This window comes from Megalops cyprinoides, chromosome 6 (assembly GCF_013368585.1).
Source record: "Megalops cyprinoides isolate fMegCyp1 chromosome 6, fMegCyp1.pri, whole genome shotgun sequence".
Taxonomy (NCBI): Eukaryota; Metazoa; Chordata; class Actinopteri; order Elopiformes; family Megalopidae; genus Megalops; species Megalops cyprinoides.
Genome location: NC_050588.1, coordinates 22,588,277 through 22,611,550, shown reverse-complemented (window position 1 = coordinate 22,611,550; position 23,274 = coordinate 22,588,277). Strand labels below are relative to the sequence as shown.

At 43.1% G+C, this 23,274-nt stretch overlaps 1 protein-coding gene across 1 annotated transcript in view; it reads right to left on the bottom strand.

Moving 5' to 3' along the window:
* LOC118779324 (potassium voltage-gated channel subfamily B member 1-like) overlaps window positions 1-18,717 on the bottom strand; it is a 38,609-nt gene extending 19,892 nt beyond the window's left edge. Inside the window, exon 1 of the mRNA XM_036531371.1 lies at window positions 18,092-18,717. Within this exon, the coding sequence (XP_036387264.1) occupies window positions 18,092-18,646 (555 nt within the window). The 5' untranslated portion in view covers window positions 18,647-18,717. The remainder of the gene's footprint in view (window positions 1-18,091) is intronic.
* Between the last annotated feature and the right edge of the window lie 4,557 nt (window positions 18,718-23,274).

The following is a 23,274-nucleotide window of genomic DNA, read 5'->3' as shown; positions in this document are numbered from 1 at the left end:
AAGAGAGCGACAAGGAGGATGATTTGCAAACGGAATGAATCCCTAAATTACAACAGGATGTGTGTAATGGGATTGTCATCAGAGGGATTCTGGAGAGCTTGAGAGGAAAAAAGAGGGAGAGCAAGACAGAGAGACGGAGAAAGAAAACTAGGGAGACGGAGAGAGAGGACAGAGACAGACAGCGACAACCAGGGAGAGGGAAACAGGGAGAGGCAGACATATAGAAAGGGAAACCGAGAGGGAAAGAAAGAAAACGGGACCGCTTTTTGGAGACGGGGGTGGGGGCAGTTAGTGCTTGCTAGCACTTGTGCCTCTTGCGGTTGCCGAGCGGCGAGTGGAATCCCCTCTCTCAAAGCCATAAACAGACGTCAGAGTAAGAGGTGACACACAGCACACTGCCCACATCCATCCAGCTCAGTGTAAACAGAGCGCCACTCAGGCATGCTGCCCACAGACGTCCCCTTCCTTACATGGAGAGACCCGTGTCCTCTCCTGTCCTGTCCATCCCAGAGACCCTCTGCTAAACCGCTTTACTGCCCGGGAGATGAGGAAGCAATCATGGCCATACCAGCCGGAACACTTCATTTTGTGAAGAAGAATCAATCAGCGATCCTCACAGGGATTTTTAATTTGGGTCTGTGTACACCCCCCCCCCCCCCCCTGCATCCCCCCACCCCCTACCCTTCTTCCCCCAGCTGCTCACCCTCCAGACCCATGAGAGTGCCTGTGTTTGGACACTAGAAGTGCAGCTGTTTTTTTTTTTTGTCTTTTTAATTATGAGGAAAACATGCTCCACAGTGAGGGATGAGCAACACACGTTCCAAACCACATGGCTGCAAAGTCAGAGTAACGTCATCGTGCAGCAGTATGAGACTGAAAGATTCAGACGGTCATTTCTCCCTTCTTTCATTAAATATATCAGAGGTTTGCAGCCCAATTCTGGAAATTTACCCTTTTCTTAGTATAAGACTTTCATTTTTAAACCCCTTTATGTCTGCCCTTGCACTTTCCTTATTATCTATTATTGATTACCAAGTGCATCCAACAACCCTTAGAGCTATCTCTGGAAGCAACTGACCTCTGGTTTAAATGCAAGATATGTAAATAAATGCAGAATTTAGCTTGTGAATTATATTTTAAAATTGCAAAGCTACTTCATTGAATGATTGTCACCTATTTATATAATGATCCTGTCCATTATCCATTTGTAAGGGCTCGAGTGTTTACCAGGCCAAGGACATTTGTATTTTTAATTCTGTTGTTGGTCCATTTGTTGGCTACATCAGACAGTGTGATGTCCTGTTTTTCATACTGTCTCATTATTATGCATAATGTAATGTTTGCATGTGTACTGCTGGTGGCAATCTAATGTCCCCCTGGAGGGATTAGTCAAGTTCAGTCTTCTGCACTCTATTCTATGCTATTTCACAATCCTCACACACCATCTATAGGAAAAACTAACTGCAAAGGGGGTAAGCAGAGAAATCACAAGGGAATTTGGTCCTCCACTGGCTCGGCTCAAGACTAACAACATAAATGACCTCTGTGAAAGGAAGGAAAAAAAACATCACCGCAAATAACATTAAGTCCCACAGTGTAGAGATACTTTCAATAATGTTTTCACAGCTGTTAAATAAAAAAACCCACACATCTATGTAAGATTATCTAAGACTTTTGTTGCCAAATATTTTTTTCCAACGATATGCACGTTTACATGGAGTCTTTACACTGACTTCATCATTAGGGTGAAAATGCACAGATTTTCTTGCACAGTCCATACCACCCGTCCATACAGCATATTCACGGGATAGCCCTACAGATATTTGGCAGATAATGTGTATTAATAAGGTTAATGAAGACAGCTTAACGGTCCACTTAATCTCATTGACTTCCCATCCTTTTGAGACATCTGGATCAATTCAGTTGTGCTGAATGTAAAACAGCAGTTCTGCAGGACAGAGTCGCTGCGCTTCAGCTCTCAATGCACCCTCTGCCACAAAAATACAGCAAAAAGACAGAGAAGTGATTCACTTGATTGCTGAGCGCTTGTAGTTTGTTAGTCTAGTAAGCCTATGTAGTGCTTTTCAAACAGAATGGTTTTGACAAGGTGAAACTCCTCCAGTAACAACGTTCAAGTGCCCTCTTGCAATCATGTGCTTGATTAATGTGTTCCTTTGCCATGTTTCCAGTCCTTTTTGGCCTGTCATAGTGTCAGAAGAAAACTCCTTTAAAGACAGGCCTCCATAATTCAATCATTCTTATGTGTCACTATCTGTGATTGTTTATTGTGTTAGTATGAATCGGAATAACCACTGTGACCACTGCAGAGAGCTCCCCATTACTGTGACGATGACACCAGTATTCCATCAGCCCAGAGTTTAAGGAGACCCTTAGGGGTCATGGGACATGTGGCCTGGTCTTTAATGAGACACAACCAAGACATACGTCCTATTCCTTCCCCGTTGCTCACACCTCAGCATGGATGAGTCCTGGAGTCTCATAAATTACTACTGCCAACCCACCTTCCAGTGACCTTCTGCTTCCAACATCATCCAATCCCAGAGGTCCTCTGCTCCCCACATTGTCCAATCCCAGATCCCTTGCTTTCCACATTATTCAATCCCAGTAATACCCCGGTTCCAACAGCATCCAATCCTAGAACCTTTTATTTCCCACATCATCTCATTTTAGAGATCGCTTGCTTCTTAGAATCTCAGAGGCCTTCTGCTTCAGCACTGTCCCTTCCCAGACCTTCTGACTCCCACACCATCCAATCCATGTGTAGGTTACAAAACCACCTCAGGACCCACAATTATGCCAACACCAATCCCTACAATTCAGATCCAAGAGCTCAGCCTACAACTGACCTCAATTCGAATGTGTCAAATAAGACTACTGATAATAACCCGAGACACAAAACACAGACAGCAATGCTGAATAACAGAGCTGAACAATGGACTCAGCTGATTCATAAAAAAGGAACGATATCAAATCAATACCCATGTATATGATATGCCTTGTAAGATAATTGTAAAAGCAGCGATATTTAATACATTGGGAGTCAGCAGAATTAGACTATATTCTGGGTAACACAACATAACTATTTATATAGACAGATGGAGGGAAGAACAGACAGATAAGCAGAAGCAGGGAGATGGGGTGGAGGGGAGGATAAAGGTAAACTCAATATAACATGTGGGCTAAAGAAATTGTCTGAGTAGGGAGGGCAAGAGAAGAGTAGGCAGGGATTGAGAGGATAGAGGGATGAAGATGATGGAGTGGCGTGGAGAGATACAGAGATGTAGAAAGGGGCATAAAGGAGGGGGGATGTAGAGAGCAGAGGATGGAAAGGCAGAGAAGAACAAATGAGCAGGTAAGGAAGAGCCAGGGAAGATGGAGTAGTATTAAAAAGGGGATGGAGAGGGATTTCCCTGGATCAGAACACGGGCAGTTTCCTTTGACGTATCGCCTAGGAGAAATGGCCTCACCCAGTGCACACAGCCGCTTATCCTGAGCCACCATGGCAGTGACCTGCTTACATCTTTCCTATGGGCCACCAGGTAATGAGAAAGGTTAAGAATTTTCCAGAATCCCATACCTTCCCTCTCTCTTGAGAGGAGCAGGGATTACCACAACACAATTCCTTTGGATTAATCCAGAAAGGATCTGGGATATTTCCCGCAGGCAGGGGTCCTCGAACAACTGACCTGCACAGAGGAACAGCACAGGGAGAAGATGCATGCCAAATAAGCCCAGAGCATCACAAGAACTGAAAATTTGCATGTGGCACTGCTCCAAAACAACCAGTGTGTCATGAATACCACAAAAGTACATGTTAGACAGAGCTGTCACTGTCACGAATGCTGAGAGCAATGTGCTATGTGCCTTGGTGACACTCGCTGACAAATGCATTGTTCTGATCATTCACTGTCTTGGGCGCTATCCTATCCCAGGGAAAACCTACCTTTCTGACCTCTTTGTACTTCCACATCACCACAAGTGAATTTGAAGTAATGGATTTTTATGAATGATTCAGTGGGACCTTGTACCTTGGTCCCCCATGCTCATTCCATCCATTAATTACTGTTCCAAATCTAACCTATCATCAGATGACCACACGTTTGTCTGCTCTCATAACCTGAATATCAGCAGAGGAGATATTTCAAAGAATAGAAAATTTTCTAAAATATTTCAAAGAATAAAAAAAAAACATTTGAAAAGGATTTGCATTGTTGAAATTAAAGACTTTCATCATACATAATTATCCAGCAATCATTCTACTATTTTGAAACATTAAACATAGTTGCTTTTTCTGATAGCATAGTTTGAAATAGCAACTGAACCAGATACTACGCTGCACTCCTGTGGTGACCTAGAAAAGATACTCCCCCTCTCTCTAAAACATGTACAAACACACACACATAGACACACACAAACACACACACACACACACACACACACACAGAGCAGGATTTCTTTGTTAGACTGGCTAATGGGACCACAGCTCATTGTGGCTATTCCTACTGTGCCATTTCATCCCAGCACCACAGATGAAATGTGGCTCAAGTCCACTCCCCCAAACTCAAGCCCGAGCCAATCCAATTCTTTTGTTTCCCTGTTTCAGACAATCAAGAAAATCCCTGTCAGTGTCAGAGTTACCCCCTTTGTGTCTATGGAACAATTCCAACTTTGGTTGACAGAACTTCCCAGGGTATTCATGAGTCATGGTGCAGTATTGAATCGCAAGAGCGCCTAAAATCATGGAGGAGTTGAAAATGAAGATTAAGATTGGAAAGATTGGACAGAGTCTAAAATCATAATGGATTTGGAAAACATGAAGGAATCTGGAACCATACTCTTAAATCTTGACAGACTCAGGGACTTCCAGAGTTATGGCTTACTGCTGCTGTCTCCACGACTATAGGCCAGAATGAACACTGACTCCATACTCAATGATGCTCCAAACTTCCCTTTTCTTCCTTAAGAGGGCCTCAGGTGCTCTGTCACATCTCTTGTGGAGATAGAGCCATCTCTGTGCTATTTGATTAACTTTGATTTTCTACCTGCGGGAAAAATCAGGAGATTGCAGAGCAGTTTAAAAGAGACAAGAAAAAAATAGTTTCTGCATCTGTCGGAACCCATTTGTGTGTGTGTGAGCATGTGTGTGTGTGTGTGTGTGTGTGTATGTGTATGTTTATTTATAGCAGCCTCCAGGGAGAACGTGTCAGCTTGCACGTTGAAGCCTCTCTCAGGTAGAGATCCTTCTGGCGATATTCAGCTGTCACAACATGGTGGTTTCAGAACTCCTTTGAGTGAGTCTTTCCCTGATGTACAATGAGCAGCACCCTGCAATAATATTCATCACTGGCATCCCGAATTGTCTCAGCCCATGATGTCACATTATGGCTTTCCCAATCCTTCAGAGAATAGTAGTGACAAGGTCTCCCAGATCCATAACAATACTTCCCACACCCATTTCCTTTTGGACAAATCTACTGGAAAAAACTGCATCATGTGTAGATTCTAAAAATACATCTATCAAAAGAAATTTATTCAAATCCTTTTTCTTTTGTTGGATGTGATCCTTTTTTTAGCTGTACATCTTTCCATAAGGGCTCCCCAAGGAGGGGCAATGTGTATGTGTGTGTATGTGTATGAGAGAGAGAGAGAGAGAGAGAGAGAGGGGGGGGGGGTGGGTGAGGGTGAGAATGACATCAATTCAGAAATCCACCTGTACTCTTCTGACTGTTATGTCCACCCCAGCTGTCTGAGTACCACCCTGGAGATGTGTGCTGATCTCTATGGCAACTGTTCTGTGTCCTCTCTGTCCTCAGTCTATGCAAGCAAATAGGGATTCAGTTTAATGATAGAAGCCCTTGCACAGCCTCCATCCTGTCCAACTGTTGGTTATTGTTGGTGTTGAAGCAGGACCAGAACCAGAACTGTGTGTACTATGCCATCTTGGGATATCATTGTCCTCATACGCCTTCAAACAGACCCACCACGTGATTCTAATAATACAATCATCCTTATAAAACATTTCAATTCTATGAGAAGACAATGGCACCGAATGGCTTCATTTAGCAACACAATCAGAGTATATGTGAGGGGATAGATGGAGGCTTATATGAATGCCTAGAGATACCAGTCTGGCTGGCAATGATGTGCAGTGCTACATCCTGCTATCTGTTCCATCTTCAGGGCTGTGTTTTTATACCTCCCACTCTGTAAACTGAAGATGGCCCACCCATGACCCCTGAACTGGCTTATGATATTGACCTGATCTGTGTTTGTTTGCTTCCCTCTGTTTATCGAGGAGCAGATGCTGCCCATCTGGGCAGGCAGCATGATTTATTCGCTGGAGATTGGGACCTTGCTTTCTGCACTTTGTCTCGCACTCTGGGTTTTTAGTCTGGAAAAATTAATGATTAAATCCTGTAATCCTACAATCCTCTGACTTTGTCACCTTTCCATCTGGTTAGTGTCTGTATGATACCACTACCACTAATAATACTGGTTCTGGGAAGCAATGTGGTGCTGCGATTGTGGGGAACTGACATTGTAAGGGTCAGCAAGGCTGCTCTAGCCTTGATCCAGGTACTCCTATGGAACTGTTTCAGCAAATGCACAGATGTGTAAATGGATACTGTAAAATATAAAATTTGCTGGGCAAGCAAGCAAATCCATGTTTCCCTATTTGCAGAGAGATGGAGATCATTTTGCAAATGTTCATTTCAGAGAGGCATGTAGTCTGCCATATAAGGACTGAGAAGGACAGGAGGTAAAACGCCCAGAGAAATGATACTATTAGAATCACGGTCTGAGAAGTCCATTTGAGATATTGTACTAGTGGTAAGACAGCGTCAAAATATCTAGGTTTTACCTTGTAGGTAATTCCTTGAGGTTATTAATAATAAAATATATTTATAATTTTTTATGATAATTTGAGTAAACTCAAAGGTTTTTTACCTCATTAATGCTGATTAGTAGTAACACCATTACTTATTAAGTTCTCATTCTTATAAGAATCAACTGATATACATACAATTGCTACACCACCGAATCAAACACATCCAAAATATATTCCAGTCCTGCTTGGTCATGAATATTCATAAGGAGCTGCAATCAAAGGAGCTCCATAATCAGTGACCGGGACTGTTAAACAAAACAGGAAGGAACATAGAACGGAAGGTTTCTGGCCCCACTCTCACTGATACAGCCCCCTTCCTCTTCCTTCTAAACTTACAGCAAGCACAATATTCATATAGCACAGTCATTTCATCAGGGATGAATACACCGCTCAATCAGACGGGCGTATTCAGATGGGATGGCTGTGATTAAATCATTTCTAGCGCTTGTTTATCCTTTGTCCGTCATGGTTACATTAGTGAAAGAGAATTTGTCCAGGGGAAGCAATAGGAGCAAAGTTGATCTTTTATTAATCAACCTCTCGGACTTCTCCAGAATGGAACTTGCGGTATGTGGTGCTTTATCCAGTATCTGCTTCAAGTAATTACCGTTGGCAGGCCAGCAGCCTTGGCCGCGAGGCGCACAGCACCGTCAGTGTTCCATTATTTGCGAGAGCTGGAGCATGCGCAAGTTAATGGGGCAGCGCGAGCGCGAGAGAAAGACAGAGGGAACGATTTCGTATTCATTTATTCCTCACTTGGCACAACGTAGCCTGCCTTTCGACGGAGAAGCAAACGAAAGACTTCGCAGGGTTCAGACAATTACGTGGACGGAGCGTTACATTTATGCAACGTGGGACGTGAACGGCCCAGCGGCGGCGCGCAGCCCGTGAGACGAGGCTGCCAGATTAATCCAGCTGTCCTGCCCTTTTCGGAGTCAGCCCAGAGCAGGCTGTCCTTGAGATGTACCCTGAGTGGCCGGCGATGTTCTATATTAATCTCCTACACTGTTGTCTCACCAGATGCAGCCACCTCAGATTTCAGCGGCCAGATCGAAATCTCCTCTGAGGGCTTCTGAGGCTGGCGCGCAGCTGGAGGGATTCAAGCCACTGCCTGGGCAGTGGGCATGCAGGCAGTGGGAGGCACAGTGGGCAGGGACTGGAATCTAGACCAGAGAGCTGTGGGCTCAGATCCAAGGTGGGACATTTCTGTCACAACCTTGAGATAAGAACCTTGACTGAGTTACTTCTTGAGTAAAGCCTAGCCAGTTTCTGAATGGCCTAGACTCTGTCAAACAGGTTGCCCAGGATATGGGACCCAAGCAGTGAAATTATTATCTGTAGATGGGGAGTGGTCCTTTGAGTCTTATGCAGAACTTTGGTATTTTAGCGCACAAAACAAGAGCAGGTGTTAGAGCACTTGTTCTATAATGGTGAGATTTTGCAGTCGGTCAGTCAGATGTCCCATGCGGGGGAGAATGCTGAATGAATGCTCTGACTATGTCTGGGCTTGTCATAGCCTAGCCTTGAAAAGGCTGTTAGACAACGTAATGTCTCCTGACTCTGAGCTCTCTCTCTCTCACATACACCGCTGCCTTGTGACTCTTAGCTTTCTTTCTTTCTCACACACACCACTGTTCTATGACTCTGAGCTCTCTTTCGCTCACACACACCACTGCCCCATCACTCTGACATCTCCCACACACACTACTACCCTGTGACTCTAAGCTGTCTTTCTCACACACACACCATTGCCCCAGGACTCTGAACACTCTCATACACCTGTTCTGCTCCATCACTCTGAGCTCTCTCACACAAACACCACTGCCCAGCTCTGGGCCTCCCCCTACCCCTTTCTCCCACAATGCAAACACTTGGCCTTTGGTCCTTTCTCTGTCTTTCTCTATCACTATCATTCACCGCGCTGCCTCATGGCCTTGCACTGCTGCCATGCACTGCAGCTCCGATACTGCAGCTCTATTGGCTCGCGAGTGATTGGCGCTCCGGAAGACAGCCCAACTCTGAATAATGAATGAAGGATCTCTGGGGCTGCGGCAGAGCTGTCATGTCACTGTCTCTTCACGCTCGACCTCTCACCTTCTAAGTGTCAGCTTAAGGGACCCGCTCAGCCAAGCATGCTGGTCTCCCTTTCCCGCCAGTGAAGATGGCCACAAAAAAACAGAGACCACAGCACCACTGTCCAGGGAATTAATTAGGTAGTATGGGTGTGATCTGGGGTATAGGCCCCATTTCAGGGAGGAGACTCTAGTATGCTCTATAAGTGTTTTTGACCAGGCATGAAATGGGTTTATCAGGAAGTGAAGTTAGTTAGAGGAGACCCCAGATCATACTATCTGCCATCAGCCTACCATACTTACCTACTATGGCTGCTGCTGTAGCGAGCTCTCCAACTTTTAAGGCTCACATTTTACACATTATCCATTTATACAGGTGTATAATTTTTTCTGGAGTATTTTGGACCTGCAAAGCTCTGGTTATAAGCGAGGTTCCTTAACCACCACAATAGAGTGCCTCACTACTTTGGCAGTGTCTTCAGAAGAAAGCATACAGAAAGAACATCTCGTACTGAAAAAGACCGTTTTAGTGAACAGCAGCCTTTTCTGTTCTTCCCCTGAGGTTCCTTCTGTCAGAAAATTGTAATTAAAGATCTATGGGTTTGTGCAAGAGTGAAGCCATCTCTGAATCTGGTGATTTAGCTCCTTCTCAACGCTTTCATTAGCTACAGAAATTATTTTTCATTCATGTTCAACACCTCCTCAGACAGCTGGACGACTCACTGGAACCACCTCAATGATCCATCATTGGTCCCTGGAGGGCAGCTGTCCAGCAGGTTATGTAAGAAATCAACGAGACTGGTAACAGTGCACCAGCGTCAATGAAGAAAGTCATTTATAGATACCCTGAAATGAATCCCTGATGTCTGTGAGAACTGAGGGAGGACTAATATTCTAGAACAATACTCCCCAGGCCTGAGCCACTCTTTCTGTTACAAACAGGATGATTTTCAATGATATTTTTTACTATCTCATTATATGGGTGGGAATGCTTACTGCAGTGGATATGACATGTGACATACACAGATGGAGATTTTTCCTTTTCAAAAACAGGAAAAAAAACTGTTCTGTCTCTGTTCTCGGTGCACACTGTTAGAAGAAATAGAAAGGTCAAACTGCTGTGCAAGTCCTACAGAATCTGGCAATTGTCACTGTTTGAGTGGGTCATGAAAAAAGGAAAAGTAGATGGTTAGGTCTGGGGTGCAGAGGGGCCAGAGTAACATGGCAGATAGTGTCAGGGGCATATCAACAAAATATATCTTCATCTGTCTCATGTAAAGTACGGTTGCAACTTCAACAAAGTCAGCAAAGGGCTTAGGAACTGCGTGACCTCACATTGGAACACATCCTGCCTGAACTCGTTAATCCTTTTGGGTGATGTGAAACATCATGCCACATCCCTCAGCTGATCAGTGGGGTCATCCGTTGGGGTTTTTTCGCTACTTATCTCTATCTGCATGTCACCGATCATCAATCACATGCTATCAAAGACACGCCAAAAAAATCCATACTGTAAATCCTCATCTGCAAGCAGGCCTGGCTGACAGCAAAACAAAATTTGTGCAAGCTGTGAGTCTGTTTTTTCCATTTGATGCAGCCATCGATTGGGAATGGACTTGACTGTAAATGATGGATGAACAGGTTCTAAACATTTTGTCTTTGAAGCTTGACTTAAAAGCAATCTGATTCTATCTCTTTTTCAGCCACTGTCTATCCTGGGTCTTTTGGAGGGCAAACAGGAAGCTCTGACTGGCATTAGCCCTGTTGCCCTAGTGGAGACTGCTGGAGGGTACTGGGTCATGTGTGCTAGAATAGCAGACTGCTATATCTACATTAACTATACCCTTGTGGCTCTCACAGGCAGTTCACACAATGGTCCCAACCCAAGTGTCCTAAATGAGTCAATTAGATATGCAAAGAATCTCCGTTCTCGACAATGAGGGGGTGAGGCAAAGTGGGACCAGCAAGTGTGTGAGAGTTTCGAGTAACTGTTTGAGGGATGCAGCTCAAGAAGAGGAGGTGAGAGACTGTATCAATAATTAACTAGAGAGAAAATCAAAGAAAGGCCAACAACAAAGCAAGTCAGAACCTTTACGTAATCTGCCCAGTAGCACAGCCCACAGCAGAAGTTTGGTAGGGGGCTTTACTGTGTTGCTGGGAGGAAAAGACCAGAGACACTGGTCGATTCCCTCATCTGTGCTTTCTGAACTGTTGATTACTCCTTGGCAGTATGAACTTTCGTATATCATACCAATAAAGCATTTGAATTTAACTGAATTGAGATAGATAGATAGATAGATAGATAGATAGATAGAGAGAGAGAGAGAGAATGAGAGAAAGGCAGAGAAGGATAGAAAGAATAAGAAAGAAAGAGACAGAGAAAGCATGATCGAGAGGAAGGGAAAGAGAGAGAGGGAAAGAGGATTGTGTGTTTCTCTTCTAGCCCATACCTACTCCCCAAGCCCACCCCCCCCCCCCCCACCTCCCACTCCACCAACCCAGCCCTCGACCTGCCTGCCACACAATAGATCGCAAAGCTCAGAGTGAGATATATGGACGTTGAATAAGCGAGGCAGAGTCGAGGTTGCGCTGTGGATTTATGGACGTTCGAAGACCGCCCTGGAACTGCGGGGACAATCTATGATGAGCCCCATCGACAAACACTGTGGCCGTGCTTCACCGCCCCCTCCACTCCAACCACTTCACTAACTGACACATCCGTTTGGTAAATAAGACACCCGGGTTCCAAATCTCATTTGATGTCAGTTCCCGGCACCCCCAAAGCTTCTAATCGACAGAGCTGAAGCAGTGAATGAACATTTACCGAATTGGCACTGACAGCTGAAACGTTTTCCCTGCTGTTCTGCAACTCTCCGCCCCTTTTTCAATCACTCATTTCAGGACACTTCACCTCCTGTCTCTGAAGGATTGGTGATGAATAACCGGGCCGGTGATTGACTGTCTCAGGTGATTAATTATTCCTCTGGGATCGGAGGGACCGAGCAAAGGGCTGTGTGTGATGCCTGACTGATAGGTGATGATTTCTTTTTTGTTTGTTTGTTTTGGGTTATTGTCCTTGCACATATAAATTCCTTAAAAGGCAACATAAATCAAAGCAATGCAAGATGATATCCAAGCTCAATGGCTGTTTTTATGCAGAAATCTACCTAAACTGAATGCTCAGTGTAAGATGCTGAAAGCATTAATGTGCAGGTGAGACACACCTAGAAGCTCAGGGGAAAAACTGACTAATGTACATTTCATCCCCGGTGAACACTGCGCTGGATGCTGTCCTCAACTGACCAGAATTCAATTACACCTTAAAGCCACCATCATTGATTCCCCACCCATCTGTCAACAAGTAACTGGAGAAAAGAACACCATTCTGCTCAGCTTACACAGAGATCTGTGCAGAGGTTTTAAGATGTATATGTGTTCAGATTGTGGATCAGAGCTAAATATTAAATATCTGCATAAAAAAGATATCAATTCATTTAGGCTTGACTTTGCCTTTATGAGCAAAAGCAATTCCATTCTCCATTTTTTTTTTAAAATTAAACTCTTTTTAGTTAAATTGAATTAAATTCGGTTAAATTCCCTTTTGTGTTTGCAGATTTTTTACATGCAATAATACTAATAAGAAGAAGAATAAGGTTGGACAGCTGTAGTTCTCCATCTGATCTACAACCCAAATGTAATGTAATTGGTCGCAATTGCTTGTCGCCTGATACACAACAGCATGTGACAGCATTGTAATTAGCTGTGCCACGCTAGCCTAGCTGAGGAGACAGAGCATCAGTTTCCCCGTCTTCTTTTCGGCTTGATAAGAGAGAGAGAGAAAGAGAGAGCCTCCCTGCGCTTACCAGGAGGTTTTAAATTTCACTGCTTCACATTCATAAGACTCCAGCCTCTGTTGTGGTGGGCTGGGGAGGATTTCTTTGAATGTGTGTGGAATAATAGGTCCACTCACGCAAGTCAGCAGAATGTGCGGCTATGTGGTTTTATGTGGGGGGAACCACAGCAGTGTGGGGATCGTGGGAAACTGCTCTGACGCTGAAGAAGCCCCTGGCACTGGCTACCTTTCCCTGAGATGACTAGTGAGAAACAGATATTCACAAATTAAAAATGTCCAAAAATCTCATACTGGCATATGTAACTATAAATGTGTGTGTGTATGTGTTGCCAGAGGTAATAGCATACACTGACGTGACACCATTTGCATTACACATGCATAAATGCCACAGCAGTGTACAAGCCTCAAGAGACAGCTGACAGAGTGAGAGATATTTTAGTTCCACTCAGAACCACTCTTCTTTCTGGAAAGCAATGTGAATGTGTAATTTATTCAATATACTTTTTTATTTTTTATAAAATGGTCCACATGTTATCGGTACAACAAATATCACATGTATTCGTGTGTTTACAACAGTATGCATTTTGATAATGAAGGAATTGTCAAAAATTCTTCAAAACCAAAGGTGTATGACCACCATGATTATGTGATTAACTCTGAACAAAAGCTTTTGACAGCCTTGGAGCTTATTTTAGGACGCTATAACTCCAAAGGCTTGCGCAGAGGCTATAGATACTCCGGATTGCACCTTCTCTCACTGCCGCCAAGTCAAGCTTTATTAATGTGCAATTAAAAATTCATCGGCACTGAAAAATAAATGAAGTGGAATCTGCGTATGGGAACAGTCTATTTTAGCGATGCCGCCCTTCAATTAAACAGGAGAAAACAAGCCTGGGGCCGTGGTCTGTGATTAAACCTCACCGAGGCGCTTTCGTCCTCGCTCGCTCCACTGGGGACAGTAAATAGAAAGCGAGGCCACTATTTGTCAAACAAATGAATGAAATCACTAGCATGACGACACCTTTTTTTTTACCTCCCGGTATCTCCAAATAGCTTTCTCTACCTGCTTTATCACAGCTGGAACTGTACATGCCATTTGCAAAATGAATATATTTATATAAATGTGAATTCCTATCAATCTTTATTCATAAATGATTATGTATGTCTAGATGTATATCTGTATATTGCTGCTATACAATGTTGACTAAAAAATAAAGGCCAGTACTAAAATAAAATATTTCAATGGAAACAGACTGACTTCCTTACACTACTAGACCAGTTCATTCCACTTTTAAGAAGAGTCAAAATGTCATTCAAGCAGCACCATATTTTTCCAGAGCCAATCCAATGAGCTTTCCAAAGGTCAAGAATACCAGGGGATTCACAAGCCCATAAATACACTTTCACCTTGATGAAAAACAAGGTAAAGCCTTTTTGGAGGAGGTATGCACTGCCTCTTCCCATTGCAGCATTTCTCACAGGGCACTTGAGTATTGACAACACAGTATCTCTTCTGCCCTGCATTCTCAAACATGCACACACACACACGCACACACAGACACTGACAATACATAAATACACAAACATATAGCAACATAAAAGGTAAAAGCTTCTTACTCACATAGGATTACACATATTGCACACGAAGATGTGAACAATGTAGTTAATGGATATGTATAATGATTAAGGTCCCAGAGCTTGGTGCAAAACTGAGCTGTTAACCCCTGAAATAAACAGACTGATCTAGAGCAAACCATCTGACTTCAAAATCTTTGCTGTTTAAAACATACTAAACAGGTTGAGCACACACAATGGCAATTGATATTAGCTATCTGACTCTATCAAGGCACTCTATGAAGGCTGTACTTAGAAACTGTAACTGTAGAACTTAGAGACAAAACCATGGTGCCCTAAAGCACTGAATGAATAGACAAATAAAAACACTGAAAATATTAAAAGGTAGAACAGACCTAAAACAGCACCACAGACACCAAGTGTCTCTATGCTCGAAATCAATGATCATTTCATAATTGAGTGGACTAAGAATCTGCATTTAAGACAGAATGTGTGAGGAGCAAGAGACACCAAAATGCACCCCAAAGTCTCCTCTCAAATAATTAATGTGACATTTCCCTGGCATTTAGCTGCAGGTGTGAGGCGCAGTCTTGGAAAGGACTGCAGACACGTGACATCGTGTGCAGACAAGAAGTCTACTGCACCGTGGACTGGTGGGTGGAACCACCACAGCTGTACAACACGTGAATGTCAGTTTTTCCCTCTAAACACAGACACCATGTTTAGAACCACAGACTCTGAATGAAACTGAGACTGTGCTCAGAATCACCAAATCCATGTCGAAAGGCACAGGCACCTGTACCTGAAAGCAGAGAAGAGGTGGTGGTGGTGCCAGGAACAACAGAGACTGTGTCTAAGCATTGCAGCAAAGTGTTTCCCCTCACACGGTTAGTGTTGCATTCTTCCTCAATTAGGTGTTCGCTGGCCACTGTTTCTTTTTAATAGATATTTATGTTACCAAGGAATAATTTCTTTCAATCAGTACACCATCTGTGATATCCTTGGTTCCTCCCATTCTCCCATAGGCTCAATGAAAAAGAGCCTCTCTTACACACAAAGCACAAACACATCTGCCTCTGTCTCCCTGCACAATGCAGGCTGCGTTTGATGGGTATTTAACATCAGCAGCTCATTGTTAAAAATATATTATTCAAGGCTTGCAGCAGTAAGTTTGTGAGTGAGTGCCTCGTACGGCTTGACAAATGGAGCTCTTTATCTCTCTATCAAAATGCCTCAGAGCTGTAAGTCCTCCAATGCTTTTATGAATGGTTGAATAATTTGCTGTTCTTAAAGTGTTTAAAATAAGAATGCATCTGATTTCATTGTTCCTTCTCATTATTAAACAGCTGCAGTAATACATTTAGAATCCATTGAGTTGGAACGTTGTTTTACGCCTTCCTTTTAAGCTAATTACATAGTGATATATGTGCCACTACAATTGTGGGGAGATTGCTTTTTTTGTGAGATCAGCTTGGCTCAGAAAATGTTTACTTAGAAAACTTGGACTAAGTAGGTTAACGGTACTGCTTGACAGTACTTGTAATATTATCCTTCAAAATACAATCAATTATAGGATATGTGGACATCCTCGATAAAAGCTTTAAATGCTAACATGTTGCTCTAAGTGTCTCACATTGGCATCTGAAAAGCTAATCACCTCAATCACTTTAAATGCATCTGAAATTCAGATGGAAATGTTTTATCTGTCTACAACCATTTGTGTTCATAACATTAAGCTGCAGTTTCAGTTCTATGCTAAGAAGAGGCAAATCCCCAATAATCCCACTCCTCAAGAAAACAAGATTACTAACAAGCTCACACAGAGGGCTGCTGGGTATGTGGTACACTATAATATAAAATCTCCCCTAATGGCCATAACACTTAATTAATATAAAAAACATAATATACATTTATTTTAAACCACCACCCTAATTCACTCAATTACATTACTCTGAAATGCTCATCTCTCTCCAGCTGAGAGAGAGCAAGAGGTGTCAATATACTGTCAAGCCTCCTGTGGACAGTCACATAGACTACAAAACTGTGCATAACAGAGTGCATGCAGATGGTCCAAAAGAATCACATCGAACCCTGACTGACATGTGTCCTGTTTAAACCTCACGCACATATCTTCTGTTGAGAACCACCTCCTGTGGACTGTCACAGAGACAGGCTTCCTGTTGACACCCTATGCAAACACACTTTCTGTTAACACTTTACACAGATGCAGTAACCAACCAGTACACAACCAGTGGCACACTTACACTTTTAGTGTATTACTGTTTTTTGTTTTTCCATCCTCTAAAAAGTAAATTGGACATATGGCATTTTACTAGCCCCTACATATAACTGTACAGTGTTCCATTAGGACATCAATGGTCAAGTATAGTTTGGTATTTGTCTTCTGTTGTCAAAACATTGTTGCTTTTTTCTTTCGAGTAAAGTCCACTAGTGTCTAATGCTGTTTCTAAGGCATGCCCTGTATGAAGTGCTCTGAGACATTTCTTTTACTAAGAGCTCTATATAACATAAAATGTGACTTGTATGGCACATGTTATGTTATACAGAGCTCTCAGTGTGGCTTGTATGTATGCGCATACACATACACACACATTTATTGTTAGGTGTGTGCAAGAGGCTTATGTGATATTTTCTTTAGCTATCAGCCAATTTTGTCAGATAGGTTAGGAAAAGTGATGTTTACACATGTTTATGGGGCACAGGTCAGCATGGTGCCCTCTTGGCCCCCAAAAACCCTTTCATCTTTGCAGCTTGTTGCTCCTGCTTGCGGTTATTCTGTTATTTCAGGTGTCACTTAGTTTCCTGTTTGTGTTGATCATTGCAAGCACAACTGTACACAGATCACCTTCAGTGGAGCCCCCTTTCATAAACCAATGAATCAAATAGATTAACCAAGTGTTTATGTTACAGGTGCTGTGGTCCAGGGCTTCCTGGTGGTAAGTCATGTATAAGTCATTTATCTATCGGTGTGAAATCACCTTATGATTGATATAACCGTGTGTTTCGCCCCCCTGAGGTAAAATGCAACACTGAGCCACTGGCATTTAACATTGTAACAGATAATATTTCATTGATTGTAGACACAAACCTGCTGGCAGCATTAATAAATGTAAGAATGAGGAATGAAAGGAATTTACCGTGACAATCTGTTGTTTCGAAAAGGTATATTTTAGGAACAGTTATATGTTTATATTTAGATTCCCCCTCAGTTTAAGTATGGTCTTGCGAAAGCTCAAGGTTTGTTTATTTAAAGGTTTATTACTATAGTTGCTATAACAATATTATATTCATGGTCATTGGTTTAACGGGCTGTTTTACACAATGTAACAATAAATAAAAAGCTTTCCTGGAAATGTCTTCACCTTTGACTACAGTGGTCTGTTAGTATTTGTTTGCACACTGAATATGTGGTTAATTACCATGTAAAAGGTTAAGGCCGGGTTGGCAAAACGCCATAATAGCTTGACCTCGGGCAGAGTACATGTAGTTAATGCGCCAGTTCTCCACGATCCACTTAAAACGAGCTTAAACGCATAAATCCTATCACAGACAGAAGCATATTCGACGGAATATCCAATTGAGAACACTGCATATTTGAAATACCCCATTATGTGAGCCGTTGAACAAACACGGAAACACGTTAGTTAGGTGCACACTCACCTTTGCTGCAAGTGATGAATTTGGCTTCTCCAGAAGGTCCCAAAGTTTCTTTCGTTTTTCTGCACAACACGAGCTATCAAATTCCTCCCCCTCTCTTTCTCTCAAATTCTCGGCTTCGCGTTTAAGCTCCTCGTTCATTTGCTCTTTTTTCTGATGGTACCGAGCTTGGCAGCACGACTCCAGGTAAATCTCGTCGATTCCCCAATAGTCCAGCTCTTGACTGAAAGACAAAGCGCACATCTCCTCCATCATGTGCAACTTTCCGGTGCGGTAAAAATTCAGAATAGAAGTGAATGCCCCGGGGTGTCTGTCGAAAAAGTACTCGTTCTCATCCAAATTGTAGTCATCGCATATCTCCATTATCGAGTCGTGGGTGTTGCACTCTCGTAGTTTACCCAGTCGCGTGCGGGGTAACCTGTCCAGCGTTCGCCACAGAACTTCATGTAGAAGTCCCCCGACATTGAGTCTCACACGGCGGGAGCATGTCTTGCTTCGAATGATCGCCACCGAATCCGGGGGTAACGAGGAAGTCGATCGGGAGCCCGACTTATTCATCCCTGCGGAGGAGTTTGTCCACTTTTGAATAAACGAGGCCGGAATCTGCTAAATTCGGTCAGTCCTGAAGACAAACCCCAGGAGATGAGTTAGCGTCTACATTTGAGTCTGTTTTCCTCCATTCTTGCGGCTGCGAGGGGAGAAAATGAGAAATAATATCAGGGGCACTTTCTAAAATGGACACCGGACACAGATGACCTACAGCATTGAGAAAGAACATTTCTCACGCAATGTCATGTGGTTTATCCACTAATCAGAGGACCAGATAGATAATGTAATCTGCTCTAAGAAGGCCAGCAGCTTTTCTGGCTGGCAAGCAGTGGGTGGGGGAAGCGCAAACGAGAGAACTCGGCTGCAGTCGCGAGCGCTGTCCAGCGAAGCGGTGCTGAAACCGCTGCTCTGTCTCTTTCGGCCACAATCAATTAACTGCACCGTCCTTTCTTTTCCAGTTCTGCAATCATTGAACTTCCACAATTACTTCAGTAAACGTCGCTCGGCATCGCCAAGAGAGTCTAGCAGTGCCTTGTCGTTCTATGTTGTTCTCGGACTGATCTCTCCTGAAGAGATAATAGCCCCACTAACACCGATAAGCTCGGTTTGTTTTAGAGTTCAAAACAGGTATAAGAGGAACTCTTACAAAATATGACATAAAGCATAACGTCAGTTACAGTGATTATGGATTTACCGCAACTGCCAAAGTCCCACACTGTAATGTGTCATTTAATGGTTGAACAACTGTAAAAATAAACATAAATTTCAGTATGTCACGTGTTAGTTATTAACCTTTCGTAGTAACTACTAGGAACAGTACGTGCAATTCGTAATCGATTTGTGACTAGTTTTAATCACCTTTGAAAAGCCTTAGGCGTAAATATTTGATTCCAAGACGAAAGAGTCCATCCATTTACCATTGCCTCCGCGCCGAGTTTCAGTTCCCTGGGTCACAACATATGTTCAGTACCGCTTTATCCAAACCTGTGTCTACAATGATGGAAACAGTACACAAAAACCAGCCGTGAGTGAAACAGACCCTAGCAACACACATAACCCAACGCTCCACTGAACACAGAAGCGATCAATCTATACATAGGATTTAAACCTTTGCATTACCTATATTTTCCAGCGACCCACAGTGTCAATGCGTTTGAACAATTCTTTTCAAAACAAATCCACATCACTCGTCGATGTGTATTGATGAGAAATAAACCCAACAAAACAGCAGTGGCTCGTGGAGATTGTGCAATAAAACAATATTTCACCAACTCCTTGAATTATCATACTTTATAATGGCCAAGTAAAGAAAAGAAAAACACATATATAAATAGCTTTTCAACCATGCCCGCTGGCAGCAGTAGGATACACACGTACCTTCCTTTCGACCAGGCTCACTCTGTGAGAGGAAATTAAAAGCACTAAAACCGAGATAAATGGGGGGAACGTCACTGGTTTATTCCTCCGCTCTCCCCCGTGGTTTTTCTCAGACCCTGCTCCTTAGGTAATCACCTCGGTTCCAAGGCATGTTTGGACACGAATCCAAACGCTGAAAAATCTCCAGTCCGCTTTTCTTGTCTCTTTCAACAGTGACGATCAACAAGTATGGTGCGAATCCGCACGAATTTTCTGTACCTGATCCCAGTATCTGAGCGTGAACGGCGACATACCAGCGAGGTTCTGAAGAGGGGTGATCGCGGCAGTTCCACCAACCGACTCCAGCTTACTGGCGGCGTGTTTAACTCTTGCCATCCGGGGTCGAGGGGCTGCTCACAACACTGGCCACCCGCTCTGACTGAAAAATCAACACGTTAATAGCTAAGATTGCTATGTTCCCCAAGCATATGTACCAGGCACAGGAAAACCACATCGTCTGTATATATAAGTGAAATTTTACGCATTAAATTGTTTTTTTTTTGGTGCTTTTATGCAGTGCAACTTAATTGGGGGGATTGGTGGTTCTAATCGGTAAACACATACTTAAAATCTAAACTTTTCCAACCTCACTCTTTGATTAAACACATTGAAACAAATCACAAATAACCAAGAAGGTAAACAGTTGCTAATACAATACACTCCCTGCCACCAAAAGGAACAAATAAAAAGGATATCTCTAACATAATTATCTGAAGAACTGTAAACACATGTTCAGTCTATTTTAAAAGAAAGCATCATTCGTCTGTTCGTGTGGGTAGTTGAACGAACAAACTCACTTTCCAGCTTTCCACCCAATGACAGGCTGGGGGACCTTTCTGCAATAGGCCCAGTACGGGTTCCAGCCCACAAATTTGTAATGGTACCCCTGGTTATGATGTACGCTATTCAACCACAGCAAATAACGATAGATGTGGATAAGGCGTTTGCTCCCTGTGCTCGGGAGCAGAAGAGCACATTGTTATGTGTTTACATTTCTCGGGCTAGGCTGAAGCGCTTACCCGGCTCATCTCATCCCCTACTCTCGATCAGTTTACAATGTAATAATGCACTCTGGCCGGCACAATGTACACATACTATGCTGTCATCGCAGGCAAATTACAGAAAAAAAAACAAGGGAACATGGCAAAGCAGCTGACACGATACGTGCATTTAAACGCTCATTCGTCCTCAGCTGCAATTTATTTGTTGCCTCTTTCAAAGAAGAACGAGGGGAAATGTTTAACTGACTTATGTTCGGATGATTAATATTGCTTGGAAGAAGGCAGGTATACTCGTTTATCTTCCATACATCCCTCCTCTCCCCGCGGGGCGAAACTTTGGGAAACTATGTCACAGCGAACCCTGTTTTTGTGGAAAATATGACATCTGGTACACAAGAAAATAGAGACTATAGTTAAATGACTTTGAAACATAAACCGAACGACTAATTATCGATGAGTACGACAGACTGATTTAAACCCCACTCTTACCCCAACACACACGTCCACGAGCCTCTCCTCTCCGTGGGTGCAAGTCCAGAGGGAACACAAAGGATCGTGATCTCTTGTCGTCCCGACGAAAGTGTAGATGTTCGATTGAAAGGATTCTTACGCACTTCGGAGAAATTGATCTTCCACGTAAAAAGTGGGTCATATCAGACACTACTATTCCTACGCCCCGCAGCGTTCAAAGAAAAGGACATAAATCTAAAACTTACAGTCATGTTTGCCCGAGCCGCCGGTTGTTAAACAGAAACACAGGGTCTGCTGAATTAATGAGCGGTCAGGGGCTGTTTAAACAACTGGCTGTCGCCTCGTTATTTAGAATCCCTTCTACTTAAAACACAAGTATAAAATATGCGTTATCAATGCTGGCAGATCAAAGGGGCAGTTGAAACTATAATTTAAGTCATTGCATTGAATTCATTCTGCTGCACAAGGCAAATAAATAGTTTTACAATGATTCAGGCTTGAGGTAGTATAATTATTGCATGTTTTTGTAAGCACAATGACCATGTTCTAGCACGGTTTTAAGGGTCTTTAAAAGTTACCCTTGTACCGATTTGGAGTCTATCATTTCTGGACATACAGTTCCCTCCATGTTTATTCATTCCTTTGACTAAATAGGAACAAAAATATGTGTTGACAATTGGAAGCATGTCTCAAGGTCAGATGAAATGAACATCAAGCTTTTTGGACATGCTGATCAGCTTTATATTTGACATAAAAACATGACGTTTATGCTGACAATAATTATTGTTGTTCTACCACATCCCAAAGATGTTCTAGTGGATTCAGATCCGGTGACTGGGACTGGCCACTGAAAAACATTGAACTCATTGTTATGTTCATGAAACCAGCGTGAGACGACTTTTTCTACATGCTGCATTATCATGCTGCAAGTAACCATTAGATGATGGGTAAATTATGGCCATGAAGTGATGCACATGGTCAGCAACAATACTCAAATAAGCTGTGGCATTCAAGCAATGATTAATTGGTATTAATGGGCCCATAGTGTGCCAAGAAAACATTCCCCACACCATTACACCACCGCCACCAGCCTGAACTGTTGACACAAGGCAGGTTGGGCCCATGCATGCTGCAGGCACCACATTCTGACCCTACCATCTGTGTGCCTCAGCAGAAATCGAGATTCATCAGACCAGGCTATGACCAGGCTCTTCAACTGTCCAGTTTTGGTGAGCCTGTGCCCACTGCATCCTCAGCTTTCTGTTTTTGGCTGACAGAAGTGGAACCCGATGTGGTTTTCTGCTGCTGTAGCCCATCCACCTCAAGGTTCGACATGTTGTGTATTCTGAGATGCTTTTCTGCTCACCACAATTGTACAGAGTTGTTATCTGAATTACTGGAGCCTTTCTGTCAGCTTGAACCAGACCGGCCATTCTCCATTGACCTCTCATCAACAAGGTGTTTCCGTCCGCAGAACTGCCGCTCACTGGATGCTTTTTGTTTTTGGCACCATTCTGAGTAAACTCTAAAGACTGTTTTGCGTGAAAATCCTAGGAGATCAGCAGTTACAGAAATACTCAAACCAGCCCGTCTGGCACCAACAATCATGCCACGGTAGAAATCACTGAGATCACATTTTATCCCCACTCTGATGGTTGATGTGAAGCCCCTGACCTGTATCTGCATGATTTTATGCATTGCACCGCTGCCACACGATTGGCTGATTAGATAATTGCATGAATAAGTAGG